General features: G+C 43.4%; 1 protein-coding gene across 12 annotated transcripts; it reads left to right on the top strand.

Moving 5' to 3' along the window:
• The first annotated feature begins 11,952 nt into the window (after positions 1–11,952).
• LOC100282275 (mitochondrial import receptor subunit TOM40) lies at positions 11,953–19,016 on the top strand. Of its 12 annotated transcripts, none has more exons than XR_002264758.2 (12): positions 11,958–12,334; positions 14,507–14,588; positions 14,837–14,936; positions 15,029–15,124; positions 15,219–15,269; positions 15,453–15,518; positions 16,204–16,305; positions 17,482–17,550; positions 17,663–17,746; positions 17,874–17,969; positions 18,425–18,540; positions 18,746–19,016. XR_002264758.2 is itself a non-coding variant. In NM_001155187.2 (11 exons), the coding sequence occupies exons 1-11, from the start codon at positions 12,136–12,138 to the stop codon at positions 18,479–18,481; spliced, it is 1,002 nt and encodes a 333-aa protein (NP_001148659.1). In that variant the 5' UTR covers positions 11,953–12,135; the 3' UTR covers positions 18,482–18,987. The 12 variants fall into 12 exon arrangements, 3 of the variants coding, with proteins under 3 accessions (NP_001148659.1, XP_020399249.1, XP_008658595.1); XR_004852465.1 differs by having other exon boundaries at positions 17,625–17,746; XR_004852467.1 differs by having other exon boundaries at positions 17,482–17,572.
• The last annotated feature ends 642 nt before the right edge of the window (positions 19,017–19,658 follow it).

The following is a 19,658-nucleotide window of genomic DNA, read 5'->3' as shown; positions in this document are numbered from 1 at the left end:
ACCTCAACAAGTTCGGCAGGCGATGGATGAAGGAGCTCCCCTCGGTGGTCTGGAGTCTGAGGACAACGCCGAGCCGAGCCACGGGCTTCACACCGTTCTTTCTAGTCTATGGGGTCGGGGCCATCTTGCCCACAGACTTAGAATACGGTTCCCCGAGGGCGAGGGCCTACGACGACCAAAGCAATCGAGCTAACCGAGAAGACTCACTGGACCAGCTGGAAGAGGCTCGCGACATGGCCTTACTACACTCGGCGCGATATCAGCAGTCCCTGCGACGCTACCACGCCCGAGGGGTTCGGTCCCGAGACCTCCAGGTGGGCGACTTGGTGCTTCGGCTGCGACAAGACGCCCGAGGGCGGCACAAGCTCACGCCTCCCTGGGAAGGGTCGTTCGTCATCGCCAAGGTTCTGAAGCCCAGGACATACAAGCTGGCCAACAGTCAAGGCGAGGTCTACAACAACGCTTGGAACATCCGACAGCTACGTCGCTTCTACCCTTAAGATGCTTTCAAGTCGTTCGTACACCTCGTCCACACACAAAGTATAACCATCAAGGAAGGGTTAGCCTGGCCTTGGCAAAGCCTGACCCTCCCTCGGGGGCTAGAAGGGGGGAACCCCCTCCGCGTCAAAATTTTCCTCGGAAAAGATCTTTTCTCCCAGAACGTCTTTCGTGCTTTTCGACTACTTCGAAAGTGGGATCCCGAAAACGACGGAGTACACGTAAGCAGCCAAGGCTGACCGAGCCGAGGGAGAGCGGCCTCAGGAACTCGCCAGCCTCGAGAATTCATTTGGGCTGCTCCGCTATAATTCACCGGACTGTCCGGTGTACACCGGACTGTCCGGTGCAACAGCGGGACAACGGCTACTTTAGGCGCCAACGGCTACCTGCGGTGCATTTAATGCGCGCCAGCGCGCGCAGTGGTCAGGCACGCCCATGCTGACGCACCGGACACTCTACAGTACATGTCCGGTGCGCCACCGGACATCCAGGCGGGCCCAGAAGTCAGAGCTCCAACGGTCGGAACCCAACGACTTTGGTGACGTGGCTGGCGCACCGGACTGTCCGGTGCACACCGGACTGTCCGGTGCACCATCGAACAGACAGCCTCCACCAAACGGCTAGTTTGGTGGTTGGGGCTATAAATACCCCCAACCACCCCACATTCAAGACATCCAAGTTTTCCACTTCTCAACCACTTACAAGAGCTAGGCATTCAATTCTAGACACACTCAAGTAATCAAATCCTCTCCAATTCCACACAAGGCTTTAGTGATTACCGAGAGAGATTTGTCGTGTTCTTTTGAGCTCTTGCGCTTGGATTGCTTCTTTCTTTCTCATTTGTTCTTGTGATCATAAACTCATTTGTAACCAAGGCAAGAGACACCAATTGTGTGGTGGTCCTTGCGGGGAAGTTTTATTCCCGGGTTGATTTGAGAAGAGAAGCTCACTCAGTCCGAGGGACCGTTTGAGAGAGGGAAAGGGTTGAAAAAGACCCGGCCTTTTGTGGCCTCCTCAACGGGGAGTAGGTTTGAGAGAACCGAACCTCGGTAAAACAAATCCGCGTGTCTCACTTCACTATTCGCTTGCGATTTGTTTTGCACCCTCTCTCGCGCACTCTATTATATTTCTAACGCTAACCCGGCTTGTAGTTGTGATTATTTTTGAGAATTTCAGTTTCGCCCTATTCACCCCCCCTCTAGGCGACTTTCAATTGGTATCAGAGCCCGGTGCTTCATTAGAGCCTAACCGCTCAAAGTGATGTCGGGAGATCACACCAAGAGGGAGATGGAGACCGGCGACAAGCCCACTACAAGCCAAGGGAGCACTTCATCGGAAGAGTCCCGCACCAAGAGGAAGGAGAAGAAGAAGGACTCCTCCAAACGGAAGGAGAAAATATCTTCTTCTTCTCACCACAAAGAGAAGAAGGAAAAATCTTCTTCCCACAAGTCGCATCGGAAAGGCGACAAGCACAAGAGGATGAGGAAAGTGGTCTACTATGAGACCGACACTTCATCAACATCAACCACCGACTCCGATGCGCCGTCCGTAACTTCTAAGCGCCAAGAGCGCAAGAAGTTTAGTAAGATCCCCTTACGCTATCCTCATACATCTAGACATACTCCATTACTTTCCGTTCCATTAGGCAAACCGCCAACCTTTGATGGCGAAGATTATGCTATGTGGAGTGATTTAATGAAATTTCATCTAACCTCTCTCCACAAAAGTATATGGAATGTTGTTGAGTTTGGAGCACATGTATCATCCATAGGGGATGAGGATTATGATACGGACGAGGTGGCCCAAATCGAGCACCTCAACTCTCAAGCTACAAGCATACTCCTCGCCTCTCTAAGTAAGGAGGAATATAACAAGGTGCAAGGGTTGAAGAATGCAAAGGAGATTTGGGACCTTCTCAAGACCGCGCACGAGGGTGATGAACTCACTAAGATCACCAAGCGGGAAACGATCGAGGGGGAGCTCGGTCGCTTCCGTCTTCGCCAAGGGGAGGAGCCACAAGATATGTACAACCGGCTCAAAACCTTGGTGAACCAAGTGCGCAACCTCGGGAGCAAGAAATGGGATGACCACGAGGTGGTTAAGGTTATTTTAAGATCACTTATTTTCCTTAACCCCACTCAAGTTCAATTAATTCGTGGTAATCCTAGATACACACTAATGACTCCCGAGGAAGTAATCGGGAATTTTGTGAGTTTCGAAAGTATGATTAAAGGCTCAAAGAAGATCAACGAGCTTGATGAACCCTCCACATCCGAAGCACGACCAGTGGCATTTAAGGCGACGGAGGAGAAGAAGGAGGAGTCTACGCCGAGTAGACAACCAATTGACGCCTCCAAGCTCGACAATGAGGAGATGGCTTTAATCATCAAAAGCTTTCGCCAAATCCTCAAGCAACGGAAGGGGAAGGACTACAAATCCCGTTCTAAGAAGGTTTGCTACAAATGTGGTAAGCCCGGTCACTTTATTGCTAAATGTCCATTATCAAGTGACAGTGACAGAGATAACGACAAGAAGGGCAAGAGGAGAGAAAAGAAGAGGTACCACAAGAAGAGGGGCGGCGATGCCCACGTGTGCCGCGAGTGGAACTCCGACGAGAGCTCCACCGACTCCTCCTCCGACGATGAGGACGCCGCCAACATCACCGTCACCAAGGGCCTCCTCTTCCCCAAAGTCGGCCACAAATGTCTCATGGCAAAGGACGGCAAAAAGAAGAAGGTTAAATCCAAATCCTCCACTAAATATGAGTCTTCTAGTGATGATAATGCTAGTGATGAAGAGGATAACTTGCATACCCTTTTTGCCAACCTTAACATGGAACAAAAAGAAAAGTTAAATGAATTGATTAGTGCTATTCATGAAAAGGATGACCTTTTGGATTCCCAAGAGGATTTTCTAATTAAAGAAAACAAGAAACATGTTAAGGTTAAGAATGCTTATGCTCTAGAGGTAGAAAAATGTGAGAAATTATCTAGTGAGCTAAGCACATGCCATGACACTATTGTCAACCTTAGAAATGAAAATGCTAAATTAATTGCTAAGGTTGATTCTCATGTTTGTATTGATTCAACTTCCAATCCTAGAAATGATAATGTTGATTTACTTGCTAGGATTGATGAGTTGAATGTCTCTATTGCTACCCTTAGAAATGAGAATGAGAAATTGATTGCTAAGGCTGAAGAATTAGATGTTTGCAATGCTACAATTTCCAATCTTAGAGATAACAATGGTATTTTGCGTGCTAAGATTGTTGAACTTAATTCTTGCAAACCCTCTACATCTACTATTGAGCATATGTCTATTTGTACTAGATGTAGAGATATTAATGTTAATGCTATTCATGATCACATGGTATTAATTAAACAACAAAATGATCATATAGCAAAGTTAGATGCTAGAATTGTCGAGCATAACTTAGAAAATAAAAAATTTAAATTTGCTAGAAGTATGCTCTATAATGGGAGAAGCCCTGACATCAAGGATGGCATTGGCTTCCAAAGGGGAGACAATGTCAAACTTAATGCCCCTCCTAAAAGTTTATCTAATTTTGTTAAGGGCAAGGCTCCCATGCCTCAGGATAACGAGGGTTACATTTTGTACCCTGCCGGCTATCCTGAGAGCAAAATTAGGAGAATTCACTCTAGGAAGTCTCACTCTGGCCCTAATCATGCTTTTATGTATAAGGGTGAGACATCTAGTTCTAGGCAACCAACCCATGCCAAGTTGCCTAAGAAGAAAACTCCTAATGCATCAAATGATCATGACATTTCATTTAAAACTTTTGATGCATCTTATGTTTTGACTAACAAATCCGGCAAGGTAGTTGCCAAGTTTGTTGGGGACAAACACAAGGGCTCTAAGACTTGTGTTTGGGTACCCAAAGTTCTTGTTTCTAATGCCAAAGGACCCAAAACCGTTTGGGTACCTAAAATCAAGAACTAAAATTGTTTTGTAGGTTTATGCATCCGGGGGCTCAAGTTGGATACTCGACAGCGGGTGCACAAACCACATGACAGGGGAGAAGAAGATGTTCTCCTCATATGAGAAAAACCAAGATCCCCAACGAGCTATCACATTCGGGGATGGAAATCAAGGTTTGGCCAAAGGATTGGGTAAAATTGCTATATCACCTGACCATACTATTTCCAATGTTTTTCTTGTAGATTCTTTAGATTACAATTTGCTTTCCGTTTCGCAACTATGTCAAATGGGCTACAACTGTCTATTTACTGATGTAGGTGTCACTGTCTTTAGAAGAAGTGATGATTCAATAACATTTAAAGGAGTGTTAGAGGGTCAGCTATACTTGGTAGATTTTGATAGAGCTGAACTCGACACTTGCTTAATTGCTAAGACTAACTTGGGTTGGCTCTGGCACCGCCGACTAGCCCATGTTGGAATGAAGAATCTTCATAAACTTCTAAAGGGAGAACACATTTTAGGACTAACAAATGTTCGTTTTGAGAAAGACAGGACTTGTAGCGCATGCCAAGCCGGGAAGCAAGTTGGCACTCATCATCCACACAAGAACATCATGACTAGTGACAGGCCACTGGAGCTCCTACACATGGACCTATTTGGCCCGATCGCTTACATAAGCATCGGCGGGAGTAAGTACTGCCTGGTTATTGTGGATGATTATTCTCGCTTCACTTGGGTGTTATTTTTGCAGGAAAAATCTCATACCCAAGAGACCTTAAAGGGATTCTTGAGACGGGCTCAAAATGAGTTCGACTTAAGGATCAAGAAAATTAGAAGCGACAATGGGACGGAGTTCAAGAACTCTCAAATTGAAGGCTTTCTTGAGGAGGAGGGCATCAAGCATGAGTTCTCTTCTCCCTACACGCCACAACAAAATGGTGTAGTGGAGAGGAAGAATCAAACTCTTTTGGACATGGCAAGGACCATGCTTGATGAGTACAAGACTTCGGATCAGTTTTGGGCCGAGGCGGTCAACACCGCCTGCTACGCCATCAACCGGTTATATCTACACCGAATCCTCAAGAAGACATCTTATGAACTCCTAACCGGTAAAAAGCCCAACATTTCATATTTTAGAGTCTTTGGTAGCAAATGCTTTATTCTTGTTAAAAGAGGTAGAAAATCCAAATTTGCTCATAAGACTGTAGAAGGCTTTTTACTAGGATATGACTCAAACACAAGGGCATATAGAGTCTTTAACAAGTCCACTGGACAAGTTGAAGTTTCTTGTGACGTTGTGTTTGATGAGACTAACGGCTCTCAAATAGAGCAAGTTGATCTTGATGAGATAGGTGAAGAACAGGCTCCGTGCATTGCGCTAAGGAACATGTCCATTGGGGATGTGTGTCCTAAGGAATCCGAAGAGCCTCCACACGCACAAGATCAACCATCTTCCTCCACGCAAGCATCTCCACCAACTCAAAATGAGGATGAAGCTCAAGTTGATGAAATAGAAGATCAAGCAAATGAGCCACCTCAAAATGACGACAATGATCAAGGGGGAGATGCAAATGATCAAGACAAGGAGGATGAAGAACAAAGGCTGCCACACCCAAGAGTCCACCAAGCAATACAACGAGATCACCCCGTCGACACCATCCTCGGCGACATTCATAAGGGGGTAACCACTCGATCTCGTATTGCACATTTTTGTGAGCATTACTCTTTTGTTTCCTCTATTGAGCCACACAGGGTAGAGGAAGCACTCCAAGATTCGGATTGGGTGATGGTGATGCAAGAGGAGCTCAACAACTTCACTAGAAATGAGGTATGGCATCTTGTTCCACGTCCTAACCAAAATGTTGTAGGAACTAAGTGGGTCTTCCGCAACAAGCAAGACGAGCATGGTGTGGTGACAAGGAACAAAGCTCGACTTGTGGCCAAAGGATACTCCCAAGTCGAAGGTTTGGATTTCGGTGAAACCTATGCACCCGTAGCTAGGCTTGAGTCAATTCGTATATTATTAGCCTATGCTACTTACCATGGCTTCAAGCTTTATCAAATGGACGTGAAGAGTGCCTTCCTCAATGGACCAATCAAGGAGGAGGTCTATGTTGAGCAACCTCCCGGCTTTGAAGATAGTGAGTACCCTAACCATGTTTATAGGCTCTCTAAGGCGCTTTACGGGCTCAAGCAAGCCCCAAGAGCGTGGTATGAATTCCTTAGAGATTTCCTTATTGCAAATGGCTTCAAAGTCGGCAAGGCCGATCCTACTTTATTCACTAAAACTCTTGACAATGATTTGTTTGTATGCCAAATTTATGTTGATGATATCATCTTTGGGTCTACTAACGAATCTACATGTGAAGAATTTAGTAGGATCATGACACGGAAATTCGAGATGTCTATGATGGGAGAGTTGAAGTATTTTCTAGGATTCCAAGTCAAGCAACTCCAAGAGGGCACCTTCATTAGCCAAACAAAGTACACTCAAGATATTCTATCCAAGTTTGGAATGAAGGATGCCAAGCCCATCAAGACACCCATGGGAACAAATGGACATCTCGACCTCGACACGGGAGGTAAGTCCGTGGATCAAAAGGTATACCGGTCGATGATTGGTTCATTGCTTTATTTATGTGCATCTCGACCGGATATTATGCTTTCCGTTTGCATGTGTGCAAGATTCCAATCCGACCCTAAGGAATCCCACCTTACGGCCGTAAAACGAATCTTGAGATACTTGGCTTATACTCCTAAGTTTGGGCTTTGGTATCCTCGGGGATCCACATTTGATTTGATTAGTTATTCAGATGCGATTGGGCAGGGTGTAAGATAAATATGAAGAGCACATCGGGGACTTGCCAATTCTTGGGAAGATCCTTGGTGTCTTGGGCTTCAAAGAAGCAAAATTCGGTCGCTCTTTCTACCGCCGAAGCCGAGTATATTGTCGCAGGCCATTGTTGCGCGCAATTGCTTTGGATGAGGCAAACCCTGCGGGACTATGGTTACAAATTAACCAAAGTTCCTCTTCTATGTGATAATGAGAGTGCAATCCGTATGGCGTATAATCCCGTTGAGCATAGCCGCACTAAACACATAGCCATTCGGTATCATTTTCTTAGGGATCACCAACAAAAGGGGAATATCGAGATTTCATACATCAATACTAAAGATCAATTAGCCGATATTTTTACCAAGGCACTTGATGAACAATCTTTTACCAAACTTAGGCATGAGCTCAATATTCTTGATTCTAGGAATTTCTTTTGCTAAACTTGCACACATAGCTCATAAGTATACCTTTGATCATACCTCTTTTATATATGCTATGACTAATGTGTTTTCAAGTGTATTTCAAACCAAGTCATAGGTATATTGAAAGGGAATTGAAGTCTTCGGCGAAGACAAAGGCTTCCACTCCACTCTACTACTCATCCTTCGTCGTCGTTTCACTTCACTCTCCATCTTTGGTATACTCTTCACTTATATGTTTTATTTGCCAAAGGGGAGAAAGTAGTTAGAAGATGGGCTCTAATGATTCCGTTTTTGGCGATTCATGCCAAAGGGGGAGAAAATATGAGCCCAAAGCAAAAGGACCGCACCACCATCCTAATCTTTTTGGTAATGATTTTCAATTGGTAAATTTCAAATTGGTATCTCTTTGTGTTCAAAAGGGGGAGCAAGTAATATTTTCAAAACTTTATATCTTAAAACCCTCTTGAACACTAAGAGGAGAATTGATTAAGGGGGAGTTTTTGTTTTAGTCAAGGAAAAGCATTTTAAAACAAAGGGAGAAAATTTCAAACTTGAAAATGCTTCGCAAAAATCTTACTCATTTACCTTTGACTATCTTGCAAAATGACTTTGAAAAGAATTTACAAAAGAATTTGCAAAAACAAAACTTGTGGTGCAAGCGTGATCCAAAATGTTAAAAATAAAGAAACAATCCATGCATATCTAGTAAGTGATATTTATTGGCTCAATTCCAAGCAACCTTTGCACTTACATTATGCAAACTAGTTCAATTATGCACTTCTATATTTGCTTTGGTTTGTGTTGGCATCAATCACCAAAAAGGGGGAGATTGAAAGGGAATTAGGCTTACACCTAGTTCCTAAATAATTTTGGTGGTTGAATTGCCCAACACAAATAATTGGACTAACTAGTTTGCTCTAGTGTATAAGTTATACAGGTGCCAAAGGTTCACACTCAGCCAATAAAAAGACCAAGTATTGGGTTCGACAAAAGAGCAAAGGGACAACCGAAGGCACCTCTGGTCTGGCGCACCGGACTGTCCGGTGCACCACCGGACATGTCCGGTGCACCAGAGGACTCCAAACTCAAACTCGTCACCTTCGGGAAAATCCAGAGGCGACTCCGCTATAATTCACCGGACTATCCGGTGTACACCGGACTGTCCGGTGCTTCAAAGGAGAGCGGCCTCAGGAACTCGCCAGCCTCAGGAATTCATTTGGGCTGCTTCGCTATAATTCACCGGACTGTCCGGTGTACACCGGACTGTCCGGTGCAACAGCGGGACAACGATTACTTCAGGCGCCAACGGCTACCTGCGGTGCATTTAATGCGCGCCAGCGCGCAGTGGTCAGGCACGCCCATGCTGGCGCACCGGACACTCTACAGTACATGTCCGGTGCGCCACCGGACATCCAGGCGGGCCTAGAAGTCAGAGCTCCAACGGTCGGAACCCAACGGCTTTGGTGACGTGGCTGGCGCACCGGACTGTCCGGTGCACCATCGAACAGACAGCCTCCACCAAACGGCTAGTTTGGTGGTTGGGGCTATAAATACCCCCAACCACCCCACATTCAAGACATCCAAGTTTTCCACTTCTCAACCACTTACAAGAGCTAGGCATTCAATTCTAGACACACTCAAGTGATCAAATCCTCTCCAATTCCACACAAGGCTTTAGTGATTAGCGAGAGAGATTTGCCGTGTTCTTTTGAGCTCTTGCGCTTGGATTGCTTCTTTCTTTCTCATTTGTTCTTGTGATCATAAACTCATTTGTAACCAAGGCAAGAGACACCAATTGTGTGGTGGTCCTTGCGGGGAAGTTTTATTCCCGGGTTGATTTGAGAAGAGAAGCTCACTCAGTCCGAGGGACCGTTTGAGAGAGGGAAAGGGTTGAAAAAGACCCGGCCTTTTGTGGCCTCCTCAACGGGGAGTAGGTTTGAGAGAACCGAACCTCGGTAAAACAAATCCGCGTGTCTCACTTCACTATTCGCTTGCGATTTGTTTTGCACCCTCTCTCGCGCACTCTATTATATTTCTAACGCTAACCCGGCTTGTAGTTGTGATTATTTTTGAGAATTTCAGTTTCGCCCTATTCACCCCCCTCTAGGCGACTTTCACCCAAGGCTCGGACTCAGCCCTGGCCTCAGCCGACGGTCTCCGCCTCGCCCGACCCGGGGCTCGGACTCGACCTCGACCTCGGAAGACAGACTCGACCTCGACCTCGGAGGAGCCTCCGCCTCGCCCGACCCAGGGCTCGGACCGACCACGTCACAGGGGGGCCATCATTACCCTACCCCTATCTAGCTCAGGCTATGGGGAACAAGACCGGCGTCCCATCTGGCTCGCCCCAGTAAACAAGTAATGATGGCGCCCCGCGTGCTCCATGACGGCGGCGGCTCTCAGCCCCTTACGGAAGCAAGGAGACGTCAGCAAGGACTCGACAGCCCCGACAGCTGTCCTTCCGCAAGGCTCCAGCGCTCCTCCGACGACCACGACATCACATGAACAGGGTGCCAAGACCTCTCCGGCTGCCACGACGGCATGTACTTAGGGCGCTAGCTCCTCTCTGCTAGACACGTTAGCACATTGCTACACTCCCCATTGTACACCTGGACCCTCTCCTTACGCCTATAAAAGGAAGGTCCAGGGCTCTCTTACGGGGAGGTTGGCCACGCGGGGAGGACGGGACGGCGCGTGCAGGCCTCTCGCTCCCTCCCACGCGGACGCTTGTAACCCCCTACTGCAAGCGCACCCGACCTGGGCGCAGGACAAACACGAAGGCCGCGGGTTTCCCCTTTACGCCTGTCTCCTTGTTTCCCCCCTCCGTGCTCCGTCTCGCGCCGACCCATCTGGGCTGGGACACGCGGCGACAATTTACTCGTCGGTCCAGGGACCCCCCGGGGTCGAAACGCAGACACCATCCTGCTTCGTTTCTCTCTCCTCTCATGCCTCCGCCTCTGCGCCATCCTATTCTTGCCATAGGGCGTGGGAGCAGGCGTCTTCTTCCCGTATTCGTCTGACACCAACCTCGACATCGACCCGCGCAATGCTATTGCACGAGGCATGAGAACGTTTCATAGCATGCACGCACCATCGTTTTCGTCGTCGTCAAACGTCCCGTTCGTCTTCTCGATCTTCGCCTTGTTCTTCCTCCCCAATCTGCTGCCCCTGCCCATGGTCGCAGACGCGACCTAACCGAAATTAAGTCTAGGAATGATTCCAGACTATCAAAACTTATACAAATTAAGTATCCCTTGTCGAAATGGTTCCATATGACGGTTCCTGAACTGGAAATGTCAATGCATCAGGTTTAGACATCCCATACTCATTCCTATGAAATTATACATATCTCCATCCCCATACCCACCATGGGTATATGATTCATCTCATCCCCATTCCTATTCTAGTATCGGGTCTCTAATGGGTCTCCATTCCCGACAAAAAACATGACCATATTTTATTTTATATGATATTAACACCAACACGATACCCAATTACAATACATCATAAATAAATATAACATTTAACAAAAAATATTGTTTGACGGATGGGCGGAGTGAACGATGGCTAGTCGTTTGGTTGGGTGATGCGTGCTTAAAAGGGTTGGGAGAGTTAGAGTTAGTGTCTATTAAAATGTACACGTACACAATTCATCAATCATTAATTTAACTCATAGTTATTAGACACCACACAAACCTATAACATATTTATTAATTGTTACATAAATGATATGCATATAGTTTTATTTGCTAAAATGTGATAGCGTGTTCGTTAACGAACCGAGTTAGCCCTGTTTTAATCTCAAGAGATAAACTTTAGCAGCTTTTTTAGCTGTTTTTAGCCATTTGATGATCTAAACATGAGAGCTAATAGTGGTGTGATAAAATTTAGCACTCATTATCTTATAAGCTGCTCAAGGGGTGCTAAAAGTAGTTAAACGTGGGCCAGTGAACCCCATTTTGATACCATCTAATCTCATTCTCTCTCTGCATTAGGGGCATGAGTGTCTTTTTTGTTCCAATATGCTAAATTTTGTTAGAGTAGTTCAAAAACCTTAATAAGCTAAACTTTAGCACTTTAATTCATATGGCTAAAGTTTAGCGGGAAGCTAAAGTTTATCCGATGAGATTGAAATGTGGCTTAGAATGTAAGCTCAGTTTATAAAAAAATTCATACGGGTGGATTCGAGCCAAACCGAGCTAACTAAGAATCGAAGTAGCTGACAAGCATTTCGTCCCGCTTTGACAGGTATGTCCTAATTCCTAAACAAACGAACGCATTCTCCTCCCAAACCACCAGACATATTGCAGTCTGCCGTAGAAGTGAAAGGGTTTGGTGAAAAATTCCGGCCGCCTCAGCGTCGCGAGGTGGGGGACGAGACGAAGCCAGAGCGCCCCAAACCCAAACCCCAGAACCCCGACATAGGGTTACGCCATCGCCATGGGATCTGTTGCCTCCGCAGCAGCGCCACCTTCTCCTCACTCAGCGCTACCCCAGGAGGGCGCGCCGCCCTATGGCCCCGGGCTCGCCGGGATCCTCCCGCAGACGTCAGTGGGAGAGGAGAAGAAGGAGGAGAAGGTGGACTACCTCAACCTCCTCTGCCCCGTGCCCTTCGAGGAGATCCAGCGCGAGGCTCTCAGTTTGTCCCCTTACCCGTCCAGTTTTAACTCCATAACCAGCTAGTGCGTGTGCAGTGCTGCGGCATTGTGTAGTTTTCACTCGGTATGCGCTGCCACGTGGTTGGTGAGACCCGTGGTAGAATTGGTTGGTCGACGGAGATTGAATTTCTCGATATGGATCAAGTTCTAGGCTGCTGCTTTAGTTTTACGGGGGTTCATAGTTGGATCTGAAAATTATGGTGCTTAGTTGATTGTCATTATTACACAGCATTGATAGATGTGTCTTAGGAATTGCTTGGCCATTTGTGTATGACACAAGTATCTTTTGCACACAGTGCCCACAGTGCAGCACATTAACTGATACTGCAGATGTAGTTTTTGCTCTAAAGCATTTGATTCCACTACACTTGCTGTCTCTAGGATTTGGTATTTGTTTAATTATTTCTTTAACATTGATATCTTGTCACAAATACCAATTATTCATATGCATTGTGCCTCTATCCAGATGACTTATGACTTGTTTATTCAGTTTACCAGCTCACTGCCCATGTTTTTTATGCACATTCCATAAATTGTAAGAAAATATTCTTGATGCTTCTTTAGGCCTCCACTCATGGCACAAATTGTAGTATCTGAACACACATCTTAACACATTCCATACATCCCACATGTACATCAATTATTGCCCTTAAGACGTACACTAGATCGACCCTATGCACACATATACCTGCTGGAGAGGTTCACGAAGCCCTGGTTTGAAATACGGGCCCGTTGCTGTCCCATCATGGCCCAAAGGCGCTGGAGGTTTATCTGGAAATTAATTTGGCGGCATGCCATGATGAGACACCCATCAAACAATCCTGAGTATCGAAGATTCAACCCGAGTTTTGGCGCAAAAATCCTAGAGGCTGATCTAGAAATTGTTATGGGGGCATGCCACGATGAAACACCTTTCAAACAATCCTGATGATTTGAACTCAAGTGAGCAGCTTACCTCACATGCCATGTTACCCAGCTACGAGCCCATTCTCATTTAGTTTGATACTTGATATGACCTTTTAAGTTTTAATATACTAAGGGAATGGCATTCTATTATTAGTTAGCTGGTTATAGAAAACACAATTTAGGCGAAGGGGTAATCTGTTTTCTTGTGTCCATGTGCAAACTGCTTTGCTCTTTAGTTCTTACCCATGAGCTTTTATGCACATCTTTAGTGCCTAAGATCTTTTCAGACTTCTTATAGGTTTTGATGTGCATGACAACTTGCTTGGTTCCTACTCCTACCTTATAAATATTTGGCAATGGGCATTGCTCAGTATACTTTGATAACTGACAAATGACTATAAATATAGTTTGATCCCATAAGCTGCCTTTCTGTTTTTTTCCAGCTCCAATAAAATCTTCAGCATTTCTTTCATAGCCTTAGTCAAGTTCAACTGTTTAAGTAGTCTCCATCAAATATTGTTCTATCAGAAAGAGATGAGAAGTACTGGAAGACAAATGTTATGGTTGAATAGAATGATTGAACTGTAGTAATGTTCAAAATTTAGATTACAATAATAGAATGTCATTTTGAAATTTTTATCCACTTGTTGAGTTCCCTTTCAATTAACTGGGGGTGAGGGATATATGCTCTGTGTAGTTTATTATTTTTTGTGTATGACCAAAGCAATAGCAAACCTAAATGGTCCAATTGATGTTCTGTTTTTTGGTGCATGCACACTACTGTATAACTTTAGGGCCTGTTTGTTTCAGCTTATAGATTATATAATCTGAATTATAATCTAAATTATATAATCCAGATTATAATCTAGATATATTATAATATATATGTAGTTGTTTGGTAGTTTAGATTATACAAATGTAGATTATTCACAAAGACAACAATACCCTTATTGCTTATTTAAGGTGAGAAAAAAAGGATGTCATATATTGTAATTTCTATTTACATTACCATGGGTAGTAGGTCTTTTGCCAAAATAATCTCAAATAAGCTAGTCTTGAGGAGATTATGAGATTATCATAATCTGAAGTTTAGATTATATAATCTGAACTCATAATCTATGTGTTTGTTTAACTATTAGATTATTTGTGCTGGATTATATAATCTAGAGAGATTATAATCTGAAACAAACAGGACCTTAGTATTACTTTCGTGATCTCTGCTGACAGATGACATGCTCCTTTTGTAGTGTCTTTGAAGCCTGAACTTTTTGAAGGATTGAGGTTTGACTTCACAAAAGGGTTGAATCAAAAGTTTTCTCTTAGCCACAGGTAAGATCATTACATAAGGGCAGACCCAGGGCCAGAGGCTCCCACATGAGTGTGGCCTGGGGAAGGGATAAACTGAACCAAGTATCCCCCCGCAATTGCGGAGAGGCTGCTTCGAACCCGTGACCTGGTGATTCAGTGAGACAGCTCTCACCACTGCACCAGGCCTGCCCACTAAGATCATTACATAAATGTTAGCAAATATCTTATGTTATATTTTCCCGAGTATATCCTAACAACATCTTCCACAGCGTTTTTATGGGCTCCTTAGAAGTTCCAGCCCAGGGGTCTGAAACTATTAAAGTTCCAACTGCTCATTATGAATTTGGTGCCAATTTTTTAGATCCAAAGGTTTGTTTCCATGTCACCCGTTGTTATTGTGGCATCTTCCATAATGATTTATTTCTTAACTCATCTGCTTCTGTGCATGAAACTATGTGTAGTTAATGCTCATTGGAAGGGTGATGACAGATGGAAGGCTTAATGCTCGCGTGAAATGTGATTTGACAGACAATCTGATGCTGAAAGTAAATGCACAGGTAGATGGATCAAAGAGTTTAGGTTCAGTGGTTCATCCTTTCCTTCGTTGATACTTTGCTTTCCTTATTCTACTGATGGTTGTTCTCTTCCCAGCTTACCCAAGAGGCACATTACTCACAAGGAATGTTTAACTTTGACTACAAGGTTGACGTTTCTGACAAGTCAGTCAATTGTAGTTTTCCAAACTTTCATGATTAGTTTTTTTTGAACGTAAATGATTATTTTTTATTAGCATCTGTAATAGGCAAACTTTTACTTTGCTTCTAGGAGTAGTTTTTATCATACATTTATTAGTTCCTTGAATCAACACTTCACTTATTTGTACAGGGAAGTGACTATCGAGCACAATTCCAAATAGGGAACAATGCATTCTATGGTGCAAATTATATTCAGGTAAAAACTTTAGCAATGCACTTTACTTTCTAAGTTTCAACTTACATCTTAATGTTTATGCGTTGCTGTAGAAAGATGGGGGAAATGACTCATTTGGTAGTTTAATGCCATGTAAAATTCAGTAGACTTGGTTATGTCCTCTGTTCATATTTGTGTTTCTTGATATCTGTTTGAGTTGCATATATCTTTGCCCTCAAGTGTTTACTGTTTGATTGCTTAACTGCCATTAATTAATTATCTTACTACCTTGTTGATGTGGATATGCTAAGGATCAATTTAGTCTCCGCTATGGGTGTTTAAGCTTTTAGTTTTGGAAACAAATTATATTTGACTACAGGATGTGTAGATATGACATCTGAGTTGCTTGCTTCAATGCCAAATTCAATATAAGCAGTGAAATTTGTGCATTTCCTGTTGCATTTAGGTTATGCTAGATTGCTAGTGCAGTTAACAACATGTGCTTGGCTCTTGCATTTTGTACTTTGCTAAGTGCTATGCTCTTATGTTCAGTAAGTAATTCTTTATATCTGAGTTTCCTCTGTATTGAATTGGAGCAGGCGAATTGATGTCCTCATCCTTTAGAATGATGTCCATTTCCTATATGTTATTAGTTTGGCTTATTCTGGCTATAAAGATTGATGGCCATTATTTAAGCTTTTTCTGACAATGAAACCGTACTTTTCAGAGTGTTACTCCGAACCTATCAATGGGAACTGAAATGTTCTGGCTTGGTCACCAAAGGAAGTCTGGAATTGGTTTTGCCTGTCGCTATAACACGGACAAAATGGTATGGAGCTAGTGAATCCCTTGTTGTTTTGCTTGTTGTACAAGTTGACCTTGATATTGGTATAAGGATTTGCAGCCTGGCTATTAATTTTGCAACAAGGGCTGAACTGGTTATATTATGTTCAAATTGACTTAAGTTATAAAGCACCTAGCTTCATTTTCCCCATATGTTCTTGTTTGCACTAGTGACTAGTTCGTCTGTGCTGCAGCTGCACTGCTGCGGTTCTGCCTTTTTGTCAAAAGTTTGTGAGATCTTTGAAGTTTCCGTTAGAAACAACTAGAGGCCTTTTATCGAAATTACATGTTTAATAGGAGTGCAAAAGTCACTTTTTTTAATGTCATCATGTTGCTGAACACCAGAAGGTGCAACGGCATGATGAGCGTTCCCTTTTAATGTCAACATTGTGATCGGTGTAATGGTGTTTGATATGATCTCTGCTGGGGGGGGGTGATATCGTACAAGAAGAGGACCTAGCCTTCTTTCTTGTCTGCGACACAAGATGCCTACAGCTACCTCTATAGACCAGCCACCCAATAACCCTACTAGGGTTATCTCCAGCAGAGTGTGCATATGGCCGTGCAAAACACTGTTTTCCACTGTAGCTGCACTGTTCACAGAGTGAGTTTTGAAATAGGAGATGAGATGTGAGATAAGATGGGTAAGCTGCTGGAGACAACCTTAGGAAGTAACCAATTAACTTCTATCTACTAGCATACCTGAAACAAACTATCAAAGTAATGATTTGTGGTCCAAGGTGATCGCGCCGCACCTGTGCTGCTGGGCCACCTGTGTTGATGCTGCTGTTCCATGTCCTGCGGCCTTCATGCCAGCAGTGTCAGATGTAAAGGACCTGAGTTCTTGCCTATCTGAACTATGATCGATGGTGGGGCGTGACGACTTGACACAGAGTTACAAACATGGACTAGCTTACATCGTAGCATCACAGGCTTAGTGAGAAAGGATGAGTAGATTACCTTAATTCCCACCTTCCCCCTTTAGCTTGGCAGTGAATTAGTTGGAAAGTGGAACTCAACATCATCAAGGAACAAGCATAAGAGCATCATCTTATCATTGTTCAGCTCACAGAGATCTACTTGAATGGCTTCCTTAAGTGCACCTTTTGTTCTACCTTCTAAGAATGCAACACAATCACTATTTTCTGTATAAACATTTCAGGTGGGCACTCTACAGGTCGCAAGCACTGGAATAGTTGCCTTAAGTTATGTCCAGAAGATTTCTGAGAAGGTTGACTTTCACCATGACAGCAGTATGCTTTCACATGCTGTGTTGGTTTATTCTATGGTTACCCTTATTTGCAGGTTTCCCTTGCGTCTCATTTGGTTACCCTTATTTGCAGGTTTCCCTTGCGTCTGATTTCATGTATAACCATATGTCAAGAGACGTAACTTCCAGCTTTGGTTACGATTACTTGCTTAGGCAGGTCAGTGTTTTTAGACGTTTTACATTTTAGATAGCATTGCATCAGCTATTGAGCTCCAAGTAATGTATCTCTTCACCATTTTTATCTGTATAAATGAATATTCTTCTGGAAATGAATTCTGTTGCAGTGCCGTCTAAGAGGCAAAATTGACTCGAATGGTGTTGTTGCGGCATATCTGGAGGAGAGGTTGAACATGGGTGTCAACTTTCTTCTATCTGCTGAGGTAAGCATGGGTTATAATCAGTTCCAGGAGACACGGTTTCTTTTCCCCACTGTACTCTTTGAATATTAAATACCCCAATGCTCCTTTTGTTTGGTTGGAATTGAATTTCATTCTAATAATCATAATTTAGACACAAACTAATTAAGTTAATACATTTGTATATGCAATTTATTTGTATATTATCCAAAATCATATGAGAGTAAAGAAGTAAGTAGAAGAGTGCTATAAGTTGTACATTAGAAAAGTAGCATTGTAAATCTATAGAATCAATTTTCATCTCTCACCCCATGAATTTGGGATATGCTTATATATAAACTTTGGAAAGTTATAGAGTGTCATATTCTAAAAAATAGCCTACTCCATTAGTTAGATTTCAATTCCTCAAAATCAAGGGAAACAAACGGGCCCTAAGGTTTTTTGGAATATTTTATCAACATTGCAATTTCACGTTGCAGATTGACCATTGTAAGAAGAACTACAAGTTTGGTTTCGGAATGACCGTAGGAGAGTAATTCTGCTAAAACAATTGCTGAGAAGAGCACATGAGGACTTTCGCAGTCTGCTTTGCATTGTATGTTAAGATACTTCAGGTCTCAGTTTTGATTGATCAGGTTCTGCCCCGTCGAAAAAAATACTAGCTGTTGCTGCTTTACAGGGTTTTGTCTCAGTGTATTGGTGGTTGTTTATTTTCAGCTACTTGAGCATGGGGGCCATGATTCTTTGTTCATCTTGGATGTAACTAGCTGATTGGTGTTCCAATGATGTTGTATTTGCAGAACGATTTTTTCCTTTTAAATCACCAACAACCACCACACTAGGCTTTTTCTGTACCATCATGGACGGGCCACAAGATTTTACAGTTCAAAGCTTTGGCACTTGCCATATTTGATGTCGTCTTGTGCTTTTGCTCATCCATGTAAGTCAGAAATCTCAGTTCATATCAGTGCTTTTGCTCATCCATGTAAGTCAGAAATCTCTGTTCATATCAGTTTTTTTATTAAAAAAAGTTTCCGCTGCATAAAAAGAGAATGTGGAATCATTGTACCAGATGGATCGATAATGTCTTGACTGCTGAAGCGCCTATTTTTCATGATAGGTAATAGATTATCAGCATGTTTGGTTTGAGAAATGAAGTAGTCTATCATCTTTTTACTCCTCACTTGTTTGATTTGTGGAATGAAATAAATTGATACACCACCATTTCAATCCTTATAGGCTAATAATAATTAGTTATAATATGAGGAATAAGTCTATTCCATTGAATTTATAGAATTGACTAATGATACACCATTTTATTTAGAATGGATTAATTCTTTAAACCAAACACTCGATGTGAACCTGTCCTCGGCTTCAACTTTGGTTTGGTGGCTAATGCCAACCGAAGCGATGGCGTAGAAGACTGCGAACTTATATTACAAAATCGTCGAGTGGAGTGACTATTCCTATTAACTGGATGTTTGGTTTTTAACGAAAAACAGCGGAGCAGCTCCTGTAGTCATCTTGTAAGAATAAACCATAAATAATTGGGATGTTTTTGCTCTACCAAAATGATCGGACGCGAGCGATCTTTCGAAGGTGAGCGCCCTCCTCTCCTCCCCACACTCATATGACTGTCCAACTAAACAAAGAATAGAGCGATTCTGGTCTATTTTATTCTCCAATTAAATAAAAAATAGAGCCACTTTGTTC

The sequence above is a fragment of the Zea mays genome, chromosome 9 (genome assembly GCF_902167145.1).
Source record: "Zea mays cultivar B73 chromosome 9, Zm-B73-REFERENCE-NAM-5.0, whole genome shotgun sequence".
Taxonomy (NCBI): Eukaryota; Viridiplantae; Streptophyta; class Magnoliopsida; order Poales; family Poaceae; genus Zea; species Zea mays.
Note: the sequence above shows the minus strand (reverse complement) of the source record. Positions and strands in the feature narration are given on the sequence as shown.

What these genes read in the sequence shown, in the direction of transcription:
- LOC100282275 (NM_001155187.2), top strand. Translation starts at nt 12,136, where the DNA reads ATGGGATCTGTTGCCTCCGCAGCAGCGCCACCTTCTCCTCACTCAGCG. An exon ending in TGCTGAAAGTAAATGCACAG is followed by an intron (nt 15,125 to 15,218) that starts GTAGATGGATCA and finishes TTCTCTTCCCAG; the next exon opens with CTTACCCAAGAGGCACATTA. An exon ending in GCTATAACACGGACAAAATG is followed by an intron (nt 16,306 to 17,481) that starts GTATGGAGCTAG and finishes TAAACATTTCAG; the next exon opens with GTGGGCACTCTACAGGTCGC.